Source organism: Physella acuta, unplaced genomic scaffold, assembly GCF_028476545.2.
Source record: "Physella acuta isolate Inbredline_101_S28 unplaced genomic scaffold, ASM2847654v3 ptg000582l, whole genome shotgun sequence".
Classification (NCBI taxonomy): domain Eukaryota; kingdom Metazoa; phylum Mollusca; class Gastropoda; family Physidae; genus Physella; species Physella acuta.
The window spans coordinates 490,973-505,000 of record NW_026732101.1 but is presented as its reverse complement, the minus strand read 5'-3'; the positions used below and the strand labels follow the sequence as shown (position 1 = coordinate 505,000).

General features: G+C 39.4%; 1 protein-coding gene across 1 annotated transcript; it reads left to right on the top strand.

Annotated features, from left to right (window-relative positions):
* Positions 1-2,546: 2,546 nt before the first annotated feature.
* On the top strand, positions 2,547-13,066 carry LOC131947093 (mucin-2-like). The gene is made up of 5 exons (XM_059308178.1): positions 2,547-2,669; positions 3,255-3,287; positions 3,500-3,606; positions 3,895-3,962; positions 9,424-13,066. The coding sequence occupies exon 5, from the start codon at positions 9,527-9,529 to the stop codon at positions 13,064-13,066; it is 3,540 nt and encodes a 1,179-aa protein (XP_059164161.1). The 5' UTR covers positions 2,547-2,669; positions 3,255-3,287; positions 3,500-3,606; positions 3,895-3,962; positions 9,424-9,526.
* The last annotated feature ends 962 nt before the right edge of the window (positions 13,067-14,028 follow it).

The window sequence follows — 14,028 nt, the reverse complement described above, 5'->3', positions numbered from 1 at the left end:
GTTTTCCGTATGGTTAGGGTTATGCAATCAAGGTTACCAGCAAACAATGTTATGACTAAGCTCAGTTGGATTTGAGCACATTCTGAGTGAGTTTGGGTGGGGAATAAAGGATGACTGGCAAATCTAGCCGGGAGTTAGCTGGTCAAGTGGGTAGTAACACGAGCTTGTAACAACTTCCGGGGTTAGAACCCTGACGACCCACAGAAAACAGCGAGTGCTAGTTAAACTAGATCCTTAATTAGGACAGCTATAAATAACTCAAGAATTAAAATAACTCCATATTTGTAACAGTTTCATAAGTGAGTCAAAAAAAAAAAAAAAAGGGGCTCCGCCTCTACTAAAGGGCAGGCTAGGCACTGACCGAGGCCCCGTCCAACAGGACCAATCAGTCCATTCATGCATATCAGACAGATAGCAAGAAATTAGCGAGAGGCACGCTCCGTTGACTTCCCTACCCCAGGGGCTAGTTGTGCTAGACACGCCCTAAATTATACTACCTCAAAGGCGAAAGTTTCCTTGATTATAAAGGCACATAAAACAAAGGGATTAAGGGTCTTAACTCGAGGGGATCTCGTTAATCTGGTGGTCGTTTAGTCTAATCCGTTCACTTGCACAGAGGCTGGGGGGTTTATGGTAGAATGTTGTGATCTGTTGGTGTCATCGCTTGGTGGTAAGTTGGTAAGTTGCTTGTCATCAGTTTCATGCCATTTTCAATTGTTTAGTTTGTAATGTTTGTCTAGTTACACATTTTTACTGTTTGTTTTTTTCATCTAAAAGACTCTGAGATTTAGTACCTTCACCCTGTAATTGTGTGAGCACTCCCCTTGTATTTGTAGTGGCCGAAAATGTCCATTTTGTAGTGGCCCAAAATGTCCAATTGTAGTGGCCCAAAATGTCCACTTGTGTTTGTAGTGGCCCAAAATGTCCACTTGTGTTTGTAGTGGCCCAAAATGTCCAATTGTAGTGGCCCAAAATGTCCACTTGTGTTTGTAGTGGCCCAAAATGTCCACTTGTGTTTGTAGTGGCCCAAAATGTCCACTTGTAGTGGCCCAAAATGTCCACTTGTGTTTCTAGTGGCCCAAAATGTCCACTTGTGTTTGTAGTGGCCCAAAATGTCCACTTGTAGTGGCCCAAAATGTCCACTTGTAGTGGCCCAAAATGTCCACTTGTAGTGGCCCAAAATGTCCACTTGTGTTTGTAGTGGCCCAAAATGTCCACTTGTGTTTGTAGTGGCCCAAAATGTCCAATTGTAGTGGCCCAAAATGTCCACTTGTGTTTGTAGTGGCCCAAAATGTCCACTTGTAGTGGCCCAAAATGTCCACTTGTAGTGGCCCAAAATGTCCACTTGTAGTGGCCCAAAATGTCCACTTGTGTTTGTAGTGGCCCAAAATGTCCACTTGTGTTTGTAGTGGCCCAAAATGTCCAATTGTAGTGGCCCAAAATGTCCACTTGTGTTTGTAGTGGCCCAAAATGTCCACTTGTGTTTGTAGTGGCCCAAAATGTCCACTTGTAGTGGCCCAAAATGTCCACTTGTTTTTGTAGTGGCCCAAAATGTCCACTTGTAGTGGCCCAAAATGTCCACGTATGTTTGTAGTGGCCCCTGCTGTCCAAGATGTTCACCAACGTCATGTACGGCGAGGCGGAGAAGGTCGCTGACCCGACCTTGACCCAGTTTGAGATGCGTGATCACGTGGGCAGGTACAAATATGCCGAGGTGAGTTACACGTGATGAACATCTTACATCATCACTCATGTTATCTTACATCACATCATCACTCACGTCTATCTTACATTACATCATCACTCATGTTATCTTACATCACATCATCACTCACGTCTATCTTACATTACATCATCACACGTTATCTTACATTACATCATCACTCACGTCTATCTTACATTACATCATCACTCATGTCTATCTTACATTACATCATCACTCATGTTATCTTACATCACATCACCACACACGTGAGTTACAACATCAAAGTATTGAAACAACAAACAATAATTACGTCACCATACCAATCTCCCGGATACCGAACTTGGCAATAATTTTAAAAACTTTCAACATCGAATAGATTATGTTTTATTGAAAGCTTGAAATTATGGGATATTTAGTTGGACACAACTATAATTTGCGTTGAAGTAAAAAAAAAAATCTATTTAAACAATTTTTTTTCTTTTTGACAAGTCTTGTTGATTTAAGTCTATTTAAACACGATTTTCCCTTTTTTGTCAAGTCTTGTTAAGTATATTTAAACACAATTTTCCCTTTTTGTCAAGTCTTGTTAAGTCATTTAAACACAATTTTCTCTTTTTGTCTAGTCTTGTTAAGTCATTTAAACACAATTTTCTCTTTTTGTCTAGTCTTGTTAAGTCATTTAAACACACTTTTCCCTTTTGTCAAGTCTTGTTGATTTAGTCTATTTAAACACAATTTTCCCTTTTTGTCAAGTCTTGTTAAGTCTATCTAAACACAATTTTCTCATTTTGTCAAGTCTTGTTAAGTCTATTTAAACACTTTTCCCTTTTTGTCAAGTCTTTCAGTGACGAGCTGACAAGTTCTAGCCTGAGGTCACGTGGTTACTGGAGAGTTTACCTCTTTGTTTTCCTCGTCTTCCTCCTCATCTGTGTCGTCATCGCCGCCGTTATCTTAGCCGTGCTGTGTGAGTACTGGCTAGGTCTACACGTGTGTGGGGGGGGGGGGGGGGGGCTGTGTGTGTGTGGGGGGGGGGGGGGGGGTGTGAGTATTCGCTAGGTCTACACGTGCTGTGTGTTGGGGGGGCTGTGTGTGGGGGGCTGTGTGTGTGGGGGGGACTGTTGTGTGTGCGGGTAGATTGTGTGAGTACTCGCTAGGTGTACACATGTGTGTAGGGGAGTGTGTGTGTGGGGGGGGAGTGTGTGTGAGTACACGCTAGGTTTACATGTGTGGGAGCGGTGGGGGTTGTGTGGTGGGGGGATTGTGAAAGGATTATATAGTGGGGATTGTATTGTGAGCGGGTTCTTTGTGGTGGGGATGGATGAAATTGTTGGTGGATTATGTGGGCTAGTGGAAGGATGAAATTGTTCAGTTTTTGCCTGCCCACCTCCTCCCCAAACCAAAATCTTGACCTTAAAGTTTATGATAGAAACATCATGTACACTCACTGATACAAAGGGGGGGGGGATAGGCGAATTCTTAAGATTTTTATCAAATGTAATGACTTGATTGCTCCAATAGAACAAAAACATTTATTTTCTTCAAAATTTAGTGACCAAAGAAAAAACAGATGGTATAGAACTCGGTAAGTAATCGATTGGTTTTTACATTTACTCATGACAGAGTAATCAAATCATAACGTACATAGCAAAACGTGATTCGTTGCACGATTACTGATACTTTCAGACTATTTCTTGATATGACATTTTGAGGTGACTGTTTTTATACAATATCCTGACATTTTGAGGTGGCTGTTTTGTTACAATATCCTGACGATTCTCCCACTTCCGGTTCTAGAGAGAGCGGTCCTGACTGTCCGTCTGCCACACGAAGATTTCACCGACGCCTTGCACCGGAACTCCAGTCCTGAGTTTGTCAGACTTCAGAGGGAGGTTTGCCAGCAGGTGAGGTCTAGCCACGGCCACACACCTGCACCCCCACTATCGTCCCTCCTACTCACACCTGCACCCCCACACCTACCCACCCCACAACTGCACCCCACCCCACACCTACACCCCACACACCTACCCACGCCACAACTGCATACCCATCCCACACCTACCCCCCCCCCCCTTTGACCCCCTCCCCCATCCCCCCACCCGCCCCCCATTTAGTGAAAGTAATAACCAACCGTTGACTGATCTAGCCACACTGTACCTGTCACCCTCTAACGGAATTGTTTCGATCCCCAGGCCCTACAAACTCTACAAGAAGGCAACATCTCTCTAGCAGACCAAAATTGTTTAGTCCTTCGCTTTGTGTGAGTTTTTTTTTAACATCTCTCTAGCAGACCAAAATTGTTTAGTCCTTCACTTTGTGTGAGTTTTTTTTTAACATCTCTCTAACAGACCAAAATTGTATAGTCCTTCGCTTTGTGTGAGTTTTTTTTTTAACATCTCTCTAGCAGACCAAAATTGTTTAGTCCTTCGCTTTGTGTGAGTTTTTTTTTAACATCTCTCTAGCGGACCCAAATTGTTTAGTCCTTCGCTTTGTTTTTTTTAACATCTCTCTAGCGGACCAACATTGTTTATTCCTTCACTTTGTGTGAGTTTTTTTTTAACATCTCTCTAGCGGACCAAAATTGTTTAGTCCTTCACTTTGTGTGAGTTTTTTTTTAACATCTCTCTAACAGACCAAAATTGTTTAGTCCTTCACTTTGTGTGAGTTTTTTTTTAACATCTCTCTAGCAGACCAAAATTGTTTAGTCCTTCGCTTTGTGTGAGTTTTTTTTTTAACATCTCTCTAGCGGACCAAAATTGTTTAGTCCTTCACTTTGTGTGAGTTTTTTTTAACATCTCTCTAGCGGACCAAAATTGTTTAGTCCTTCACTTTGTGTGAGTTTTTTTTTTTTAACATCTCTCTATCAGACCAAAATTGTTTAGTCCTTCACTTTGTGTGAGTTTTTTTTAACATCTCTCTAGCAGACCAAAATTGTTTAGTCCTTCGCTTTGTGTGAGTTTTTTTTAACATCTCTCTAGCGGACCAAAATTGTTTAGTCCTTCACTTTGTGTGAGTTTTTTTTTAACATCTCTCTAGCGGACCAAAATTGTTTAGTCCTTCACTTTGTGTGAGTTTTTTTTTTTAACATCTCTCTAGCAGACCAAAATTGTTTAGTCCTTCGCTTTGTGTGAGTTTTTTTTTAACATCTCTCTAGCAGACCAAAATTGTTTAGTCCTTCGCTTTGTGTGAGTTTTTTTTAACATCTCTCTAGCGGACCAAAATTGTTTAGTCCTTCACTTTGTGTGAGTTTTTTTTTTAACATCTCTCTAACAGACCAAAATTGTTTAGTCCTTCGCTTTGTGTGAGTTTTTTTTAACATCTCTCTAGCGGACCAAAATTGTTTAGTCCTTCACTTTGTGTGAGTTTTTTTTTAACATCTCTCTAACAGACCAAAATTGTTTAGTCCTTCGCTTTGTGTGAGTTTTTTTTTAACATCTCTCTAGCAGACCAAAATTGTTTAGTCCTTCGCTTTGTGTGAGTTTTTTTTTAACATCTCTCTAGCGGACCAAAATTGTTTAGTCCTTCACTTTGTGTGAGTTTTTTTTTAACATCTCTCTAACAGACCAAAATTGTTTAGTCCTTCGCTTTGTGTGAGTTTTTTTTTTAACATCTCTCTAGCAGACCAAAATTGTTTAGTCCTTCACTTTGTGTGAGTTTTTTTTTAACATCTCTCTAGCAGACCAAAATTGTTTAGTCCTTCGCTTTGTGTGAGTTTTGTTTTTAACATCTCTCTAGCGGACCAAAATTGTTTAGTCCTTCACTTTGTGTGAGTTTTTTTTAACATCTCTCTAGCGTACCAAAATTGTTTAGTCCTTCACTTTGTGTGAGTTTTTTTTTAACATCTCTCTAGCAGACCAAAATTGTTTAGTCCTTCGCTTTGTGTGAGTTTTTTTTTAACATCTCTCTAGCAGACCAAAATTGTTTAGTCCTTCGCTTTGTGTGAGTTTTTTTTTAACATCTCTCTAGCAGACCAAAATTGTTTAGTCCTTCGCTTTGTGTGAGTTTTTTTTAACATCTCTCTAGCAGACCAAAATTGTTTAGTCCTTCGCTTTGTGTGAGTTTTTTTTAACATCTCTAGCGGACCAAAATTGTTTAGTCCTTCGCTTTGTGTGAGTTTTTTTTTAACATCTCTCTAACAGACCAAAATTGTTTAGTCCTTCGCTTTGTGTGAGTTTTTTTTTAACATCTCTCTAGCAGACCAAAATTACTTAGTCCTTCGCTTTGTGTGAGTTTTTTTTTAACATCTCTCTAACAGACCAAAATTGTTTAGTCCTTCGCTTTGTGTGAGTTTTTTTTAACATCTCTAGCGGACCAAAATTGTTTAGTCCTTCGCTTTGTGTGAGTTTTTTTTAACATCTCTAGCGGACCAAAATTGTTTAGTCCTTCGCTTTGTGTGAGTTTTTTTTTAACATCTCTCTAACAGACCAAAATTGTTTAGTCCTTCGCTTTGTGTGAGTTTTTTTTTAACATCTCTCTAGCAGACCAAAATTGTTTAGTCCTTCGCTTTGTGTGAGTTTTTTTTAACATCTCTAGCGGACCAAAATTGTTTAGTCCTTCGCTTTGTGTGAGTTTTTTTTAACATCTCTAGCGGACCAAAATTGTTTAGTCCTTCGCTTTGTGTGAGTTTTTTTTTAACATCTCTCTAACAGACCAAAATTGTTTAGCCCTTCGCTTTGTGTGAGTTTTTTTTTAACATCTCTCTAGCAGACCAAAATTGTTTAGTCCTTCGCTTTGTGTGAGTTTTTATAAACATCTCTAGCGGACCAAAATTGTTTAGTCCTTCGCTTTGTGTGAGTTTTTTTTAACATCTCTAGTGGACCAAAATTGTTTAGTCCTTCGCTTTGTGTGAGTTTTTTTTTAACATCTCTCTAGCAGACCAAAATTGTTTAGTCCTTCGCTTTGTGTGAGTTTTTTTTAACATCTCTCTAGCAGACCAAAATTGTTTAGTCCTTCGCTTTGTGTGAGTTTTTTTTAACATCTCTAGCGGACCAAAATTGTTTAGTCCTTCGCTTTGTGTGAGTTTTTTTTTAACATCTCTCTAACAGACCAAAATTGTTTAGTCCTTCGCTTTGTGTGAGTTTTTTTTTAACATCTCTCTAGCAGACCAAAATTACTTAGTCCTTCGCTTTGTGTGAGTTTTTTTTTAACATCTCTCTAACAGACCAAAATTGTTTAGTCCTTCGCTTTGTGTGAGTTTTTTTTAACATCTCTAGCGGACCAAAATTGTTTAGTCCTTCGCTTTGTGTGAGTTTTTTTTAACATCTCTAGCGGACCAAAATTGTTTAGTCCTTCGCTTTGTGTGAGTTTTTTTTTAACATCTCTCTAACAGACCAAAATTGTTTAGTCCTTCGCTTTGTGTGAGTTTTTTTTTAACATCTCTCTAGCAGACCAAAATTGTTTAGTCCTTCGCTTTGTGTGAGTTTTTATAAACATCTCTAGCGGACCAAAATTGTTTAGTCCTTCGCTTTGTGTGAGTTTTTTTTAACATCTCTAGTGGACCAAAATTGTTTAGTCCTTCGCTTTGTGTGAGTTTTTTTTTAACATCTCTCTAGCAGACCAAAATTGTTTAGTCCTTCGCTTTGTGTGAGTTTTTTTTAACATCTCTAGCAGACCAAAATTGTTTAGTCCTTCGCTTTGTGTGAGTTTTTTTTTAACATCTCTAGCGGACCAAAATTGTTTAGTCCTTCGCTTTGTGTGAGGTTTTTTTTAACATCTCTCTAACAGACCAAAATTGTTTAGTCCTTCGCTTTGTGTGAGTTTTTTTTTAACATCTCTCTAACAGACCAAAATTGTTTAGTCCTTCGCTTTGTGTGAGTTTTTTTTAACATCTCTCTAGCAGACCAAAATTGTTTAGTCCTTCGCTTTGTGTGAGTTTTTTTTAACATCTCTCTAGCAGACCAAAATTGTTTAGTCCTTCACTTTGTGTGAGTTTTTTTTAACATCTCTCTAGCAGACCAAAATTGTTTAGTCCTTCGCTTTGTGTGAGTTTTTTTTAACATCTCTAGCAGACCAAAATTGTTTAGTCCTTCGCTTTGTGTGAGTTTTTTTTTTAACATCTCTAGCGGACCAAAATTGTTTAGTCCTTCGCTTTGTGTGAGTTTTTTTTTTAACATCTCTAGCGGACCAAAATTGTTTAGTCCTTCGCTTTGTGTGAGTTTTTTTTTAACATCTCTCTAGCAGACCAAAATTGTTTAGTCCTTCGCTTTGTGTGAGTTTTTTTTAACATCTCTCTAGCAGACCAAAATTGTTTAGTCCTTCGCTTTGAGTGAGTTTTTTTTAACATCTCTAGCAGACCAAAATTGTTTAGTCCTTCGCTTCGTGTGAGTTTTTTTTTAAACATCTCTAGCGGACCAAAATTGTTTAGTCCTTCGCTTTGTGTGAGGTTTTTTTTAACATCTCTCTAACAGACCAAAATTGTTTAGTCCTTCGCTTTGTGTGTTTTTTTTTTAACATCTCTCTAACAGACCAAAATTGTTTAGTCCTTCGCTTTGTGTGAGTTTTTTTTAAACATCTCTCTATCGGACCAAAATTGTTTAGTCCTTCGCTTTGTGTGAGTTTTTTTTTTAACATCTCTCTAGCAGACCAAAATTGTTTAGTCCTTCGCTTTGTGTGAGTTTTTTTTAACATCTCTAGCGGACCAAAATTGTTTAGTCCTTCGCTTTGTGTGAGTTTTTTTTAACATCTCTAGCGGACCAAAATTGTTTAGTCCTTCGCTTTGTGTGAGTTTTTTTTTAACATCTCTAGCAGACCAAAATTGTTTAGTCCTTCGCTTTGTGTGAGTTTTTTTTTAAACATCTCTCTATCGGACCAAAATTGTTTAGTCCTTCGCTTTGTGTGAGTTTTTTTTTTAACATCTCTCTAACAGACCAAAATTGTTTAGTCCTTCGCTTTGTGTGAGTTTTTTTTTAACATCTCTCTAACAGACCAAAATTGTTTAGTCCTTCGCTTTGTGTGAGTTTTTTTTTAACATTTCTAGAGGACCAAAATTGTTTAGTCCTTCGCTTTGTGTGAGTTTTTTTTTAACATCTCTGGCGGACCAAAATTGTTTAGTCCTTCGCTTTGTGTGAGTTTTTTTTAACATTTCTAGAGGACCAAAATTGTTTAGTCCTTCGCTTTGTGTGAGTTTTTTTTTTAACATCTCTACCAGACCAAAATTGTTTAGTCCTTCACTTTGTGTGAGTTTTTTTTTTAACATCTCTCTAGCGGACCAAAATTGTTTAGTCCTTCGCTTTGTGTGAGTTTTTTTTTTAAACATCTCTCTAGCGGACCAAAATTGTTTAGTCCTTCGCTTTGTGTGAGTTTTTTTTTAACATCTCTGGCGGACCAAAATTGTTTAGTCCTTCGCTTTGTGTGAGTTTTTTTTAACATCTCTGGCGGACCAAAATTGTTTAGTCCTTCGCTTTGTGTGAGTTTTTTTTAACATTTCTAGAGGACCGAAATTGTTTAGTCCTTCGCTTTATGTGAGTTTTTTTTTAACATTTCTAGAGGACCGAAATTGTTTAGTCCTTCGCTTTGTGTGAGTTTTTTTTTTACCCACTGGCAGAAGCTTATGGTTAGGGTTAAGTTTTGGTAGTGATAAACATTGCCAATACATAAGGGCAACATACTAACTAAATCAAACACAAATTATTTTAATGTGTATACATTGTATTCAAATACAGAAATATATATAATATTTTGGCAACCAGTTTTTCTACTTCTAATTAATTTCTCTCTGCCAGGAAAGGAAGCGTCATAGCCACATTTCAACTTCTTTTCTCGCCCCGGAGATTTCCGGCTAGACCGAATGTAAGGGACGAGGCGATTGGTCTGTTGGTGACTGCAATGACCAATGGGAAACTTGGTGACATTCCGGTAGATAAGCGTTATTTTTGCGTCATACCCAATGACGTCAGATCAAACCTCCTGTGTACGTCAGCGCAGCCTTACACGTCATCCACGGAGACTCCCAGTAGAGCTACGTCATTGTCGGGCTTGACAACAGCTTCAAGTACAACATCATCACCGTCGCATGTTTCAACTGTCAGTGTGACGTCATCGCATCTTTCAACAATCGATGTGACGTCATCGCATTTAATTTCAACATTAGGTTTGACATCGTCACATGTCACAACAGTCGGTGTGACGTCATCACATGTCTCAACACCTGGTGTGACGTCATCACACGTCTCAACATTACTTGCGACACCTACATTGCCGAGTACTGATGTTTCTTTAGTAACAAAAACAACATCATCAACACTAAATACAAGGCCTCACAGTAACACTGTATCATCATATGATGTCAAAACATCTGTTTCGGTGACATCAATTACCGGATTATCCCTAACATCACACACCATTCAGACATCATTCCATGATGTGGCAACATCAAGTGCAGCATCAACATCAGGCATGATGTACACATCCCTTGAATCATCAACACCTACACTGGACTCATCAGCAACATCTGAAACATCAATTTTTGAAACATCAATTCTTGAAACATCAATTCTTGAAACATCAATTCTTAAAACATCAAACCTTGAAACATCAAACCTAGAAACATCAAACCTAGAAACATCAAACCTTGAAACATCAAAACTTGAAACATCAAACCTAGAAATATCAGTTCTTGAAACATCAAAACTTGAAACATCAATTCTTAAAACATCAAACCTTGAAACATCAGAACCTGAACCATCCATACATGACTTGGTTTCCACCACGCCACCCTCAGTGGTGAGTACACCTCTTGCACACACGGGTGTCACTGTGTTCACCTTGACACCACTCGACACGTCATTTAGCTCAGTTGTTGACGTCATTGTTGCGTCATCAAGCGTGGACCAGCAGAATCTCGACCACACGATGACGTCACTTCACGAAAGCAGTTTTAGTTTAGACCAAACAGCAGTGGAAGTAGAGCAGAGCAGTCAATCGGTCGAAGACCTGGCAACATTTATAGACCAACCAACGTCCCGTTTAGACCTGCCAACCACGACTCTAGACCAGCCACCATCAGTCGTCCCCCACACAACCCCAGACATCCCCCACACAACCCGGTCCACCCACACAATCCCACCACCGACAGACATCCAGCCAACGTCGCCCAGCTACCTCATCTCGACCTTCACCTTATCACGTGACAGTCTCGAGACCACGGCTCTGTCGGTTGAGCCCCTGAGCCAGTTCCTCAACACGGCAGGAGCCACAGGAGCCACAGGTCCTGCGTCATCTGACCTGTGGCGCGTGACTGACGTCATGAGCCTCAGCTTCACCGAGCAGCCAATCAAAACTATTCTCGTGACCTCACGTGACTTCTCGCGAGATTCGGACTATGTCCACTCGCCAGATCACACGGTGACGTCACACGGTGTGTCAACATATGTCCCAGGATCAATTGAAACTACAACCATACCATACGAAGACATAACACAATCTGAAACCACAATTATACCACACGAAGTATTACAGTCAACAATACCTAAAACACAACCTTATGACGTCATTCAGCAATCTGAAACTATTTTATCACCTTATGACTTCATTCAACCATCTGAAACATCAATCTCACCGTATGACGTCATTCAACAATCTGAAACAACAATCCCACCTTATGACGTCATTCAACAATCTGAAACATCAATCTCACCTTATGACGTCATTCAACCATCTGAAACATCAATCTCACCGTATGACGTCATTCAACAATCTGAAACAACAATCCCACCTTATGACGTCATTCAACAATCTGAAACATCAATCTCACCTTATGACGTCATTCAACCATCTGAAACATCAATCTCACCGTATGACGTCATTCAACAAACTGAAACAACAATCCCACCTTATGACGTCATTCAACAATCTGAAACAACAATCTCACCTTATGACGTCATTCAACCATCTGAAACAACAATCCCACCTTATGACGTCATACAACAATCTGAAACGACAATCTCACCGTATGACGTCATTCAACAATCTGAAACAACAATCCCACCTTATGACGTCATTCAGCCATCTGAAACATCAATCTCACCGTATGACGTCATTCAACCACCTGAAACAGCAATCTCACCTTATGACGCCATTCAACCATCTGAAACAACAATCCCACCTTATGACGTCATACAACAATCTGAAACGACAATCCCACCTTATGACGTCATTCAACAATCTGAAACATCAATCCCACCTTATGACGTCATTCAACAATCTGAAACATCAATCCCACCTTATGACGTCATTCAACAATCTGAAACATCAATCCCACATTATGATGTCATTCAACATTCTGAAACATCAATCCCACCTTATGACGTCATTCAACAATCTGAAACAACAATCCTACCTTATGACGTCACTCAACAATCTGAAACAGCAATCTCACCTTATGACGCCATTCAACCATCTGAAACAACAATCCCACCTTATGACGTCATACAACAATCTGAAACGACAATCCCACCTTATGACGTCATTCAACAATCTGAAACATCAATCCCACCTTATGACGTCATTCAACAATCTGAAACATCAATCCCACCTTATGACGTCATTCAACAATCTGAAACATCAATCCCACATTATGACGTCATTCAACATTCTGAAACATCAATCCCACCTTATGACGTCATTCAACAATCTGAAACAACAATCCTACCTTATGACGTCACTCAACAATCTGAAACATCAATCTCACCTTATGACGTCATTCAACCATCTGAAACAACAATCCCACCTTATGACGTCATTCAACGATCTGAAACAACAATCCCACCTTATGACGTCATACAACAATCTGAAACAACAATCCCATCTTATGACGTCATTCAACAATCTGAAACATCAATCCCACCTTATGACGTCATTCAACAATCTGAAACATCAATCCCACCTTATGACGTCATTCAACAATCTGAAACATCAATCCCACATTATGACGTTATTCAACATTCTGAAACATCAATCCCACCTTATGACGTCATTCAACCATCTGAAACAACAATCCCACCTTATGACGTCATTCAACAATCTGAAACAACAATCCCACCTTATGACGTCATTCAACAATCTGAAACAACAATCCCACCTTATGACGTCATACAACAATCTGAAACAACAATCCCACCTTATGACGTCATTCAACAATCTGAAACAACAATCCCACATTATGACGTCATTCAACAATCTGAAACATCAATCCTACCTTATGACGTCATTCAACAATCTGAAACAACAATCCCACCTTATGATGTCATTCAGCAATCTGAAACAACAATGCCACCTTATGACGTCATTCAGCCATCTGAAACAACAATCCCACCAAACGAAGTCTTCACACAATCTGAAAGCACGTCGCTCATTCCGAACATTTAAATTTCCAAAACGTCTGCAATTCTACAGACCTCTGCAGACGCACCATATCAAGCCTCCCCCCCCTCCCCTCACCAACATAACGACGCCAGCTAGACAATCTACCAGGAAAAACTAGACAAAATACCAGGCGAAAAACAAGACATTGTGTAAATCTGTCCTGGGCTATTTTACAAAGTTCTGACCGTTGTCTGACTTCAGAACGTTGGTGTAAGAGTTGTGTGACTTTGTTTACATGATCAAATTTGTGTTCTCACATTTGATTGGATACCTCAGCAAACTAATCCAATTAGGAACGATATTTATTCACTCCAAATGACTTACCACTTCTTGCCTTGGCACAATGTCACGTGATTTTGGTCGTTTGACCCTTGTACCACGTGACCTTGGTCGTTTGACCCTTGTTTGAGTAGATCAGCTACAAGAGTTGAAGACGGTAGAGACGGAACAGAAAGGGTTCAAGTCCTGGGCTTTGTGGATCATCAAAGTTTCAATGGGCTTTGTGGGTCATCAAAGTTTCAATGGGCTTTGTGAATCATCAAAGTTTCAATGGGCTTTGTGAATCATCAGAGTTTCAATGGGCTTTGTGAATCATCAAAGTTTCAATGGGCTTTGTGAATCATCAAAGTTTCAATGGGCTTTGTGAATCATCAAAGTTTCAATGGGCTTTGTGAATCATCAAAGTTTCAATGGGCTTTGTGAATCATCTAAGTTTCAATGGGCTTTGTGAATCATCAAAGTTTCAATGGGCTTTGTGAATCATCAAAGTTTCAATGGGCTTTGTGGATCATCAAAGTTTCAATGGGAGAACCACTGACATAGACGGTGTAAAATTATGAATGGAGGCTTCTCAATTGACCTTGACCTCAGCGACCTCTATAATCAGAATATGTGTTTTATGGCCCGCGTGTCTTGGCCTACGCTGTGTGCCCTACTACAATAACAGGATATTGTTTGAAAGTTAG